General features: G+C 36.8%; 1 protein-coding gene across 2 annotated transcripts in view; it reads left to right on the top strand.

Moving 5' to 3' along the window:
* Positions 1 to 12463, top strand: part of LOC135225768 (ATP-dependent Clp protease ATP-binding subunit clpX-like, mitochondrial) — a 305503-nt gene that overhangs the window by 237260 nt on the left and 55780 nt on the right. For both annotated transcript variants that reach the window (XM_064265224.1, XM_064265223.1), the window contains exons 7-11: positions 793 to 957; positions 2700 to 2800; positions 6431 to 6586; positions 9375 to 9542; positions 9779 to 9907. In XM_064265224.1, the coding sequence (XP_064121294.1) occupies positions 793 to 957; positions 2700 to 2800; positions 6431 to 6586; positions 9375 to 9542; positions 9779 to 9907 (719 nt within the window). The remainder of the gene's footprint in view (positions 1 to 792; positions 958 to 2699; positions 2801 to 6430; positions 6587 to 9374; positions 9543 to 9778; positions 9908 to 12463) is intronic.

Below are 12463 nucleotides of genomic sequence, written 5' to 3'. Positions count from 1 at the left end.
ACACCCAAAAATATTAAGAAAAAACATTTTATAGAGAGTGAATACAGTTTTACATAAAGAAAACAATTAGAAATAAACATAAATGACTTATGAAATGAATAAATGAACATTTAACATCACTCCTACCTTTATGGAAGATTCTTGTATGGAAGACAGAGAGGAAGGGAGAGGGAGAAGTTATTGTTGGAAGGGGAATCAATGACCCATCTGGGGGTTACTTCCCCTCTTTCTTTTTTACTGGCACCATGACCAGCTTGGGAGTCACTTTACCCCTGTTGCACAAATATAGGAATCAGCTCTATAATGGAGATATAAGGGTCATGTAAAAGGTATAAGTACTTAGTTTGATATCTATTTTTTAATACCTCTCCTTTATAAAATTTTTCCTCCGTACCTCCCCACATTCAGAGTGGACAGAAGTAGACTGACCAGCTACAAGTGGTTGTACCTATTGGGGGTTGGGAGAAACAGATATTCATAGAAACCCGTGTCTTCTCAATTTTCTTTTGCAATTTTTAACTCTTGCTGGCAAGGAAGTAAAAACTATATAACTGATAGGTAAGAATTTAAAAAATAGATTTTAAATTATTTATATTTTTTATACATCCTTATATTTCTTTGCCTAAGTAATGACTTGAGAATAGCTAGGGCATACAGTGACACCTTGACATGAAATGTTGGCAATTGTTTGTTTCTGCTCAAATAATTTGAATGTTCATTAGTTCAGCATATGTTCTGAAAATCCCTCTTCTCAGAATGAATTTCATGGAAATAATGTGTTATCTCTTCCAGGTAAAACACTCCTAGCTCAAACCATTGCTCAGTGTTTAGATGTTCCCTTTGCAATATGTGATTGTACTACACTAACTCAAGCTGGCTATGTGGGTGAAGATATCGAATCTGTTATTGCTAAACTTCTCCAAGATGCCAATTATAATGTAGAGAAAGCTCAGTGCGGTAAGTTTCTAGCTTCTGACCATGTTTTGATTTTTTTTATTATGTAGGTATTCCATTACTAGTAAAATAATACATAGCTACTTCAGGTCTGCTTTCTTTCATTTTACTGTATTGAGAGATTTTGCATATTGTACAATATACATAAACTAGAAATGTTTTATTATTTGTTTTCTGAAATCTGCTCAATTACAAATAAAGTGTAACCATATAATGTGTCACAAAATGTTTCCAGTATAAAAAATTTTCATAAGTAAGAATGCCAACACTGTAGCAGGTAAGTAGTGAGCATTTGCAGTAAGATCCATCAAGTCTCAGCTGTCTTCCAACTTCATTCTGTTTGTGCATGTACATGTTGTTCCCCAGACTTGTCATAGAGTTAACCAAGGATTGTTTTGATATTCACTTAAATTTTTTCCATTCCTTTATACTTTTTTCATTGTCTGTCATGTGGATATGTTTTGACCTATTTTGGGAGAGACAGAGCAGTCAGAGAACATATATAAGGCCAAGAAAATAATTTTTACTTATTCTCAAATCCTTTGTTTTGAGGATTCCAAGTATGCAGTGAAGGAAAAGTTCCCTGACATCATGGCTTCCTCAGATCAGAGGGAAACCCTAGATTGTCGTTCCACCATAATAACCAAACTATAAGTTAATTCAGCTGCAAATAGGCCTGCTGTGCATGACCTCTGAATTGTTATGGCCAGAAATTAGCAGTAGAATCAAGGTCCCCTGACCAAGGAAGGTAACTAGTAAGATCACCAGGAGTTCTTTTCCCTGAACCCCTCCAGTAGGATTCCTTTATAGGGTTAGGGGATAAGGGACCCTGGCTTTTGTGGGAGTGTAATACTACTCCCATAGGTGCCCTGGGTCATGACAGAACGTCCTACAATCCTTTCTCACATACTCTTAATTCCTCCGTCTTCTACTCTCATTTTTTCTCAAATCTCCTATCCAACCTCTCCTATCCTAGCGTTTTTGTGGATTGTTTTTATAGACCTTTGGCTTGAATCTGACCAGGCTTTGGCAGTACTTTTGATTTGATGTAGGGTGGGTTTGGATGGCATTCCTCCTTTTGGAATGAGAAGGTGCCATTTCAGCAATAAAAGTGTAGAGGTCGTATTTCTCGTAGACCTAAGATATAGACCCAAGATATGAACCCCTTCTGACCTGAAATGACTTGAAAGGGTGATACCTTGTTAGGTGATTAAGCCTCTTTATTTTATCATAGAATGAGATAGCTTTTCTCTTGGTGTTATTCTTATTGCACGTGCACTACTTATGCTGTCGTACCACTGCATTTTTTCTTCATGAAAATTTTGTTCTGGAAAACTTTTTAAGACAAATGAGATGGGCACTACAAGTTATGGATTTCTATTAGAATTACAGTAATTGAGTCATGATAGTGTTCTTGATGAAATGGGAGATGGACTACAAAGTGTTTACTTTTTCATTTTATTTGTACTACAAGTAGAACCTGGTTATTGGTGGGGGTTCCATTCCTGATGGCGTGACAATAACCGAAAATTGGTGATAACAGTGCTTATGGGTGTTGATAACTGGAGTTCGGCGCTGCTGTTAAGTGGGGAACTGCGATAAGCTTACGGCTGCCAAAAATCCAGTTATCCTTGTTGCTAGACAAGCCCCGTAAAACTGGATTGCTAATAACTAAGGCTGCCAGTAATTGGGGCCTGCCTGTATTTTGAAGGGAAGGATCTAAATTAATTTCTAAAATTTTCTAGGTATTGTGTTTTTGGATGAAGTCGATAAGATCGGTGCAGTGCCTGGAATTCATCAGTTACGTGATGTTGGTGGAGAGGGTGTGCAGCAGGGAATGTTGAAGGTGAGAAGGGTTTTATTGCCATTACTAATTTAAAAGGTTTTCAGTGCCACAATGGGACATTGGCAAGCAAACAGCCAAGGATGCAAAGCAGAATGGTAGTCCAAGTATTATTATGAATACAGGTATTCCTCATTTAACGACGTACTTGTTTTACAACAACTCAAGAGTTATGACAACATGAAGATAGAGAGAAAATAACCATAAAATGAAAGTAAAAACATTGCCAGTAGTGGCCAAGAGAAAGGCTATTCACTGCCAATAATCTAGCCCAGCCTAGGTTTTGAAAACCTTGAAATCTATGGCTAAAACAATAAATAAGGCTTTAATATACTTTGTAAAGAATAGCTATATTGTTGAACATTCTATGGTCTGGGAACTCCCCTGGTTGTCTTGATTCAGCCACCATTAGTTCATTGCGCAGCCGGATGGGTGGCGCAATGTTCGTTTACAACTTCAAGACAGCAAAAATTATGCCACGTCTCCTTTGTTTTTGAGAAGAATTCCTAGTAATGAAAAGAAAATGTGTGAAGCCAAATATGTTTATTTTATATTAACTTGAAAACAGATATATGTTAAAATATTCCACCTGAGGTCTCTACCAAGTCAATCAAGACAATGAGACATTTGGCATTCACAAATTCCTTACTCTTAGTATGCTTGAAAGACTTAACCCTTAAACGCCGACTGGACGTATTTTACGTTGACATTCTTTGTCTCTCGGGTGCCGACTGGACGTATTTTACGTCGACATACAAAAGTTTTTTTAAAAATTCGCGGAAAAATACTTTTAGGCCTACCAGCTGAAAACTCTTGAATCACGCTCCTTGGGGGATGCTGGGAGTTCACGGATCAAGGTGTTGTTTTGTTTACAATCATTACGCAGGCGCGCAAGCGCGAATTTCTTTCTTGCCGCACTAAAAAGTATCTGTGACACATCTCGGAAATTATTTCGTCACTTGTACATAATTTTTGTACCATTTTAAATTAGCCGTTACATGGAGTATTATATATGAAAATGTGCGCATTTTTATGTAGTATGCAACAAAAAAATACTCATGATTGTAGCTTTAATCGGTTTTGAGATATTTTCATATAAATAACGATAAGTGCCAAAATTTCAACCTTCGGTCAACTTTGACTCTACCAAAATGGTCGAAAAACGCAATTGTAAGCTAAAACTCTTATATTTTAGTAATATTCAATCATTTACCTTAATTTTGCAACTAATTGGAAGTCTCTAGCACAATATTTTGATTTATGCTGAATTTATGAAAAAACTTTTTCCTTAAGTCCGCGCGGTAACTCTTCCGAATAAAATCATACATGCGATTGTGGTAATGTTTGCACCATTTTAAATTAGCCGTTACATAAAGTTTTATATATGAAAATGTGTGCAATTTCCTGCACAATACAACTAAAAATAACCCATGGTTGTAGCTTTTATCAATTTTGAAATATTTTCATATAAAAAATGATAAGTGACAAATTTTCAACCTTTGGTCAACTTTGACTCTACCGAAATGGTCGAAAAACGCAATTGTAAGCTAAAACGCTTATATTCTAGTAATATTCAAGCATTTACCTTCATTTTGCAACAAATTGGAAGTCTCTAGCACAATATTTCGATTTATGGTGAATTTATGAAAAAAATAACATTTTCTTTACGTCCGCGCAGTAACTACTCCGAAAAAATCATACGTGCGATTGTGGTAATGTTTGCGCCATTTTAAATTAGCCGTTACATAAAGTTTTATATATGAAAATGTGCGCAATTTCATGTAGAATACAACAAAAAATAATTGAAGGTTGTAGCTTTTCTCATTTTTGAAATATTTGCATATAAATCACGATAAATAGAAAAAAAAACCACGTTCGGTCAACTTTGACTCTACCGAAATGGTCGAAAAATGCAATTGTAAGCTAAAACTCTTACAGTCTAGTAATATTCAGTCATTTATCTTCATCTTGAAACAAATTCGAAGTCTCTAGCACAATATTTAGATTTATGGTGAATTTAAAAAAAAAAACTTTCCTTCCCTCCGCGTGCGGATTCTCCGCCACAAATCTCCGAAATGCGTACGTCCCATTCTCGGAATATTTGCTCCATTTCATATTATGCATTTCATAGAGTTTTATATGGAAAATCGAATGGCGCAATTTCATGTAGGAATAAAATAAACGAAAAATGTTGAAGGTTGTAAGCTTTTCTTATTTTCCAAAAATAATTGCATATAAAAAATAATATATACAAAAAGAAAATTTTGACATTCGGGCGTCAAACTTTAATTACTCGTCAGATATGGTTGAAAACTGCATTGTAAACTAATACTCTTACAGTATAGTAATATTCAATCATTTGTCTTCATTTTGAAAGAAATTGGAAGTCTCTAGGACAATATTTAGATTTATGGTGAATTTTTGAAAAAAATATTTGTTTACGTCTGCTCGTTACGAATTCATGCATTATTTTGTGATATTTTCTCTGTGTTGCTTTTATCGTTTTACAATGTGTTGTGTACCAAAATGATCACAATTTAGTGTACATTACAACGAAAAAAAAAGTAACTTGTTACCTTTAACCGTTTTGCGCACAGCGCGATTTGAATACAATTATATATGAAATTTTGTTTTTGCGCTATCATATATCGCATTATATATAATATGATAATGATAATTTTTTTCATTTCTTATGGTTGCATACTAAACTTCAGCCAATGACAAAAAAAAAGGAGCCAAAAATGAACTCTTAATCTTGAAAACTAAGCGCGCTGTGATTTTTTGAAAAAAGTATTTTTTCCGCTTCCGCGCTCACTCTGAAACACCTCCGGCACACGGGAGACATTTTTTTTTTTTTACCGCTTCGGCGTTTAAGGGTTAATTGTAATACCGTTTGATAATTTTTTATGCAACTTTGTATTTTAATACGTGTCCGATATGTCACCCATGAGATCAGATGATACTAGAAGTAAGAAGTGCAAGCATAAATCTTTACCAATGCTAGAAAATGCTTATCCCCTTAGTGAATAGTTTAGTGTTTACTTTCCTCAGTCAATGGCGTTGTGCTTTGTTTACGTGTTGACGGCAACATTTAAATACCATGATCGCCGAAATTCATTCATTATTTTTTCATCTAACTACCCTCTACAATAAAAATAAATGACAAAGAAACTAATAGTGATAATTATGAAATACTAAATTTAGAATATGAAAGTCACTCCTCAATAATGTGCAGATTCTGATAAGAGTTTAGCACTGTATTGACTTACTAGTAGGCTAACTCTGGTATGTAGGCTAAATGTGTTAAATAAAATAGTACACTATTTTAAAGAAAATTATATATTATGAAGTTATAAAATTATGAAGTTAAAATATATGAGTAATAAAATGGTAAAAAGCATTGTCAGAACTTTGCCAAGTAGTAGACTACATACATCGGAAACTAGTTCTGTGTATAATAATATATGACTGAAAATTAATGCTATTAGTCGAAATAAAAAGAATAACAGAACCCCGTTGTAAAATGAGGAGTACGTGTATTAAAACATATCTACCATACTTCAGTTGAGTAGTTTACAAGATACCATTATTTTTTTATAAATATGCTTCAGTTGATCTAATTCTTTTTAACAGATGCTGGAAGGTACAGTTGTTAATGTACCTGAACGAAATTCTCCACGTAAACTTCGTGGTGAGACTGTGCAAGTTGATACCACCAACATTTTGTTTGTTGCTTCTGGGGCATTTAATGGCTTAGACCGAGTGGTATCTAGAAGAAGCAACGAAAAGGTAAGGTGGAAAATATTGTGCTGTGTAATTTCTGTAGAATCATGTAAACTACCTTGGAAATTTGTTGTCTACACCCTTGTTTACAAGAATATTTATAATATTTAACAAGCTTGTAGCAAAGTTAGTCAGTAGGCTTCCATTAGCATCACAGGAAGGGGGACTAAAAGAAGTTCACATGTTTACCTAGTTCATGTTTATAATGTCTGTGTTCAATCAGTTAGCTAATGGTTAACATTTATCAGCTGATAAACATTGCTGGCATTGCTATTTCAAATGATTAACTAAATGTTTTGAAACCAAGTAATATGTAATACATCCAAATGCCCCATTTTTTTTTTTCTTTTCTTTTTTTGAGATGCCAAAACTAGTGTTTTTGCCAAAGCTTGTCTGTTGGACCTAATAAATATTGCCGTGGTCATATTTTTGTGTTTCACCTTCTAAGATCATGCTGGAAAAAATTATGAATTTAATGCTAATTTATCATCACTTTCATTCTGGCTCTACCATTTAGGCGATTATCTTACTATTGAATATACGTATACGTAAATAATAAATCATGTATTTGGTAAATACAAAGTAGCCTGTTGCACTAATTTAATTTCTTGCTTTCACCTTTATAGTTAATAAATAGCATTTAAACTGAAAATTCATGTGCTGTAAACAAAGAGATCAGTTTGTTGTCAGGTTTTCTTTTCCTTGGCATCAGGACGCATATATCAGTTTCTTATTTCCGTTTACTGTAGTGCACATTTTTTTCTTTTCACTAGTCCATGTTGCAACTCATTTTAAAGTTCATGGATCATTTTCTAATAAAAGTTCAAGAATCATTTACTGTACTAATGTTGAAGGTCTGACAAGAGTTTATTATCAATAATTATGGATACTCAGTTCCTGGAGTTAGAAGAATGGCAAACAAAAAATGAATTGTAGCCTAGCATAAATGTATTTGTGCTCCAAGACAGTGATGAAGCTATTTTTAAAATTTGGTTTTGTTATAAAAGTTGGTATGTTGACATGCTAGTTATTTCATGTTTTAGTGTGGTATTCAAACCAGTTGTTATTTTGATGACCAAATTTAGTTTAGTAGTCAAACGAGTCATTATTTTCATGATTAAGTACTTCTTTAAGCTAATAGATTTGTTTAGTATGAAAAATTATTGTAAAGTCATATGCAGTACTCAAGAACAGTAGTTATAACTAATAGTATTAATTAATAAGATTTTTTCTTCTTTTCATGCTTCAGTATCAAGTAAGTGTGAACATTTACTTTTTAAGTAAGAACTTCTTTTTGTCCCTTTCCTTATTTTTGCTTAATTTTAGGTAGGGGTTTGTATTTTTAATCCTTTAAAGGCTTGTGTCCATATGGTTTTTATGGGTTTCATAAAGTCTTAAAATTAGCCAGGTAAGTCCAGGAGTTTATTAGTATGATCATTTATTACTTAGAGAATTTATTAGTATACTCACTTGCTACTTATTAGAAAATCTTTCAAGTTTAAAAGTGAAGGCTAGTATGTAGTCATAAGTCCTATGGATAATGGAATGATTAGAAGGCTAAAGGAAACCTTTGCAAGGAAAGGGCAGTAGAGCTGGGGAGTCCTGATGGGGAGGGGCGAGCTTCCATGAAATGCATTAGCAAACCGTCCAAGGAGGGTGAACCCCATAAGCCAAGTGACGCCCAGAGAGCCGCCATTTTGGAAGCCTTTGATTCTGAAAGAGAAGAAACTGATGAAATAGCCTCCTTCCTCCTGGGAAGCAAATTAACCCCCGAGGGAGAGGAGGCGACATTAAACAGTAAATCAGCCTGAGGGCGTCCCGATACTTCCATGGTGAATAGATGGAAGAAAAGGAAGGAGATACAGGCACACAACTAGCATCATGGGGTTTATAGTGCAGAAATTGGAACGACACCTACTGCATGTGGAATGGGGGTCCGTAGCCGAAGAAGCCAGGAAACGAGAACACGGGAAACCTTGAATCCATGGGCACATACGTTGGCGAGGCTGAGAAGATGCAGAGGAAGCCATAATAACACAAACACACACACACAGACAAGCAAGAGAGCGAACACAGGCAAAACAACCAGGTTGGATGGAGAGTGAGCAACCTTGTCCCTCACCCAGGTGGTTAAGAAAAAGACTGAACGTGGTAGCATGGGGTGTGTGGTCTTTGACCAGCTTTCACCCAATATACGCATGCATTGCCAGATCTCGAAGATTCCTTGCTTTACCATCTCTGATTGTTTAACCAGATCTAGCTAGGTGCTAGAAAATTATCCTATTGTTAAGACTGAAGGTTTGTAGGTATGGAAAATACAAACTGTCTTAGAAAATTTGTCATTTTTATAATATATTCCAAGAGATTTATGTAATTTGAATACTGTAAAATGAATGCCAAGTCTTTGACCCCAAGGTCATCTTTCAGTAAAAGTTGGGCAACATTTAGAAAATACCATGACATGGCTAAAGGTTTGATATAAAAATTATTGGTAATATCAAGATTTAACCTCAGGGTAATTATATATAATCTCTTGAGGGAATGTTAATTATCCTGTGACTGAAGCTTCAAATTGAGAAAAATGGGTAAAAACGTGGAAAACACTCACCCTCTAGAAGAACTAGGTAGCCCTTTTCATTCAATCTTAGTTTCTCTTCTCTATAAAAACGAAAGTAGAAGGTTCTAGTCAGACAATGAATGGTTCTTCTTATGAATATGTAGATTTCATGTTTAATGAAAATTATATTGACATCATTAAAGGAAATTAATTTGTTACTTTTCTGTTATTCTCCAGTATCTTGGCTTTGGTATCGGTGGACAGTCAGCAGGTCGACGAGCTGTTTCTCAAGCTGACGTTGCTCACCAAACAGCTGTCAATGATGTTGAGGAGGATAACCAGGAAAAAGATGCATTGCTCAGTAAAGTAGAAGCAAGGGATCTCATCGAATTTGGAATGATTCCTGTGAGTTTTAAAATACAAATGATTAATTTAAATATGTACTTTAGGTTGTTATGTATGTATTGCACTAATGTATTTTCTGAAAAATCATCATCTTTGACATGTGGCTTAGCAGTATATCTGATTTACATTCAAAATTTTTTGAAGAAAAAACTGTGGAAGGTGTACAAAATACAAATACATACTAGTATGTAATACACTATTTGGCTATGATTAATAACATCTATTTTTCTTTGTAGGAATTTGTTGGGCGATTTCCTGTAATAGTACCCTTCCACTCGTTGACGAAGGCTATGCTGGTGAAGATTTTAACTGAACCCAAAAATGCTCTTGTCCCACAGTTCCAAATGCTGTTTGGGATGGATAAGGTATTTAACTTATATTTTTATATACATAATTTACCAAGTGCTAATTTCATAGCTACAGTAGTGTCTAATTATCGCAGCAGTTTAAATTTTGAAATTCATGGGAGCGCTGCTATTCTTTAGTGTAGGTAACTATAGAAGATTCACATCACCCTTGCAGCTGATGTCTAGGCCAGTCCCTTATGACGCACCTGATTGGCTGTTGATAAGCCAATCACGGGGCTGGAAACTCCCAGTCTCTCAAGAGAGTTCACATAGGCAGGATGTATGCTCCACCTCTCCTGAGGGATATGTCTTTCAAAAGTATCCTGTAGGAGAGGTGGAACATGTCTTTCAAAAGTATCCTTTAGGAGAGGAGAGGTGGAACATAATCCTGCCTATGTGAACTCTCTCAAGAGACTGAGAGTTTTCAGCCTTGTGATTGGCTTATGAACAGCCAATCAGGAGCATTGTAAGGGACTGGCCTATACATCAGATGCGCGGGTGATGTGAATCTACTATAGCCTCACCCACTTTTGGAAAGAATAGGTACAACACAACTAAAGAGCTCAATTCATTTCTGCTGGTCATTGATTGAATTTCAGCAATTTGACCAGCTTGATTTTGTATTATCACTAGATGGTGTTGTCTGATCGCCATTTGTTGACATTCTTTCTATTGGTAGCCTTTGTGCTATTTATAGTTAGCTTAGGATATTTGATTTTTATTTTTCCCTGATTAAAACATTTTTTGGACCATGTCTGACACTAATGCTACTAGTATTTGGTTACTGGCTGCTAAACTAGACTGATGAAAGCCTCGTATGATTCTCATATGGTTTGTATTAATTGTAGAGGACAGAATTGCTCTATTGATTTGACTTTTGATGAGTGCAGGGACTGGGATCAGGGGGAAATGGAAGATTTTAAAGGCATATCTTGACGACTTGAGAGAGACAGGAAGAGGCAAGTGGTTGCTAGAGCTGAAGCTAGGAATTTAGCTAGCCAAGTATCTTTCCTAAATCAGGTGTAGCCAATTTACCTGCACTATTTTGTTCACCTATAACTCCCTTTTCCCCCATCACCAGCCCTCTGCCTTGCCTTTCCTACCTACTCTATTACCTGGCTCCCATACTTCTGACCGAATGACCGAATGTCATCGCCTGCCTCGAAACCAGAATAGTAGACCAGAAATGTGGTCTGCTCATCAATACTGGCCTAGTTAGGGGCATCTGTTAAGGTATTTATGGACAAGGTGATTTTTAGTGACAAGTGCAAGTGCAGTGTCAGTGGAGGAGGTGACTACTCATCCCGCTGGCGCTCCAAGACAAAAAGTCCCTGTCAGACTCCCCTAAACCAGGGAGGAGGCATACTGGAAGTCCAAGGGAGGTCGGTGGGGTTTGCCCAAGGGTAGTTGCCTCCTCTGAGCCTGTTGTCTATAAGTCCCAGGCCTCAATGGACAGCCATTGGAAAGGTGTCCATAAGGATGTGCATTCATTGTCTTCTAGTGGTTTGGACTCTAGTTCAGACAAGAGGGCCCCGATGGGGCTTTTCCAGTGATTCTTGTCCGTTGAAAAGGCACATCCTAGCTGCTGATCACACTTCTCCGCTCCCCTGCAAGCGGCTCAGTGTCTGAGCGGGTGCCATCTCTGCCTCAGTGGTTTTGATCTTTTATTGGAGCCCATTCAGTACCAACTTAACATTTTGGGACTTAAAGAAGCCTCCTGCAGTGGCACAGGATCCGTCGGACTCTCTGATTTTGTCCGACTATGAAGCTATTGAACAGAGTCACTCAACTTTGGCTTACACAGCTCTCCTCAAGTATTTTCTGATTAGTTATCCGAACCCTCTTCACCCCAGAGGCCCCAACTTCTCCTGTATTGTCTTTCATAATGAGAAACCAATGTGTGGAGTCATGCAGGCTTCCCAAGATGGTCTTTTCCTCTTCATCAATGAAAGCATTGTCTGAGATTGATAGATAGCTCTCAGAGAAGAGGGAGCTTGGCAAGACTATCTTCTGTACACCACCCTATCGCAATTTCTCCAGCCTGACTGATTCCTCTCGCAGATCAGCCTTCACATCTGCCAAGAATTTGTTCTCGTCGACAAAGCTTGACAACATAGTGCACAATATATTTAATGTCTTTGAGGTGTTCAGCTCTTTGGACTGGAATGTAGAGGAACCTTGCTAAGAAAATAGAAGACTGTGACATTCCTGCAAGGGACCTGTTTGTGGACTGGTTGGGGTCCTGTCGTATGCTGACATGGCCATTAGGGATGGCTCCCTGGAAGTGGGTGCTTTGTTCTCTTTGGGGGTATTGAAAAAAAGAGAACTATGGTGCTCTTTCCACACCAAAGGGGTCACTTCCACCCAGAGATCTGCTCTCCTATTTGCACCTTTGGATCAACCTCATCTCTTTCCATGGGCTATAGTGGAGCACATAGCCACATGGCGAATCTTCAGAAAAAATCCATGCAATATCTGGAACAGTCAACCAGCATCCCAAGGAGTCAGTCTTGTTTGGCTCTAGGACAGTCTCTCCTTTTCAACAGCTCTTTCGGGGGGGTAATAGAGCAAGAT

Source organism: Macrobrachium nipponense, chromosome 13 (assembly GCF_015104395.2).
Source record: "Macrobrachium nipponense isolate FS-2020 chromosome 13, ASM1510439v2, whole genome shotgun sequence".
Classification (NCBI taxonomy): domain Eukaryota; kingdom Metazoa; phylum Arthropoda; class Malacostraca; order Decapoda; family Palaemonidae; genus Macrobrachium; species Macrobrachium nipponense.
Note: the sequence above shows the minus strand (reverse complement) of the source record. Positions and strands in the feature narration are given on the sequence as shown.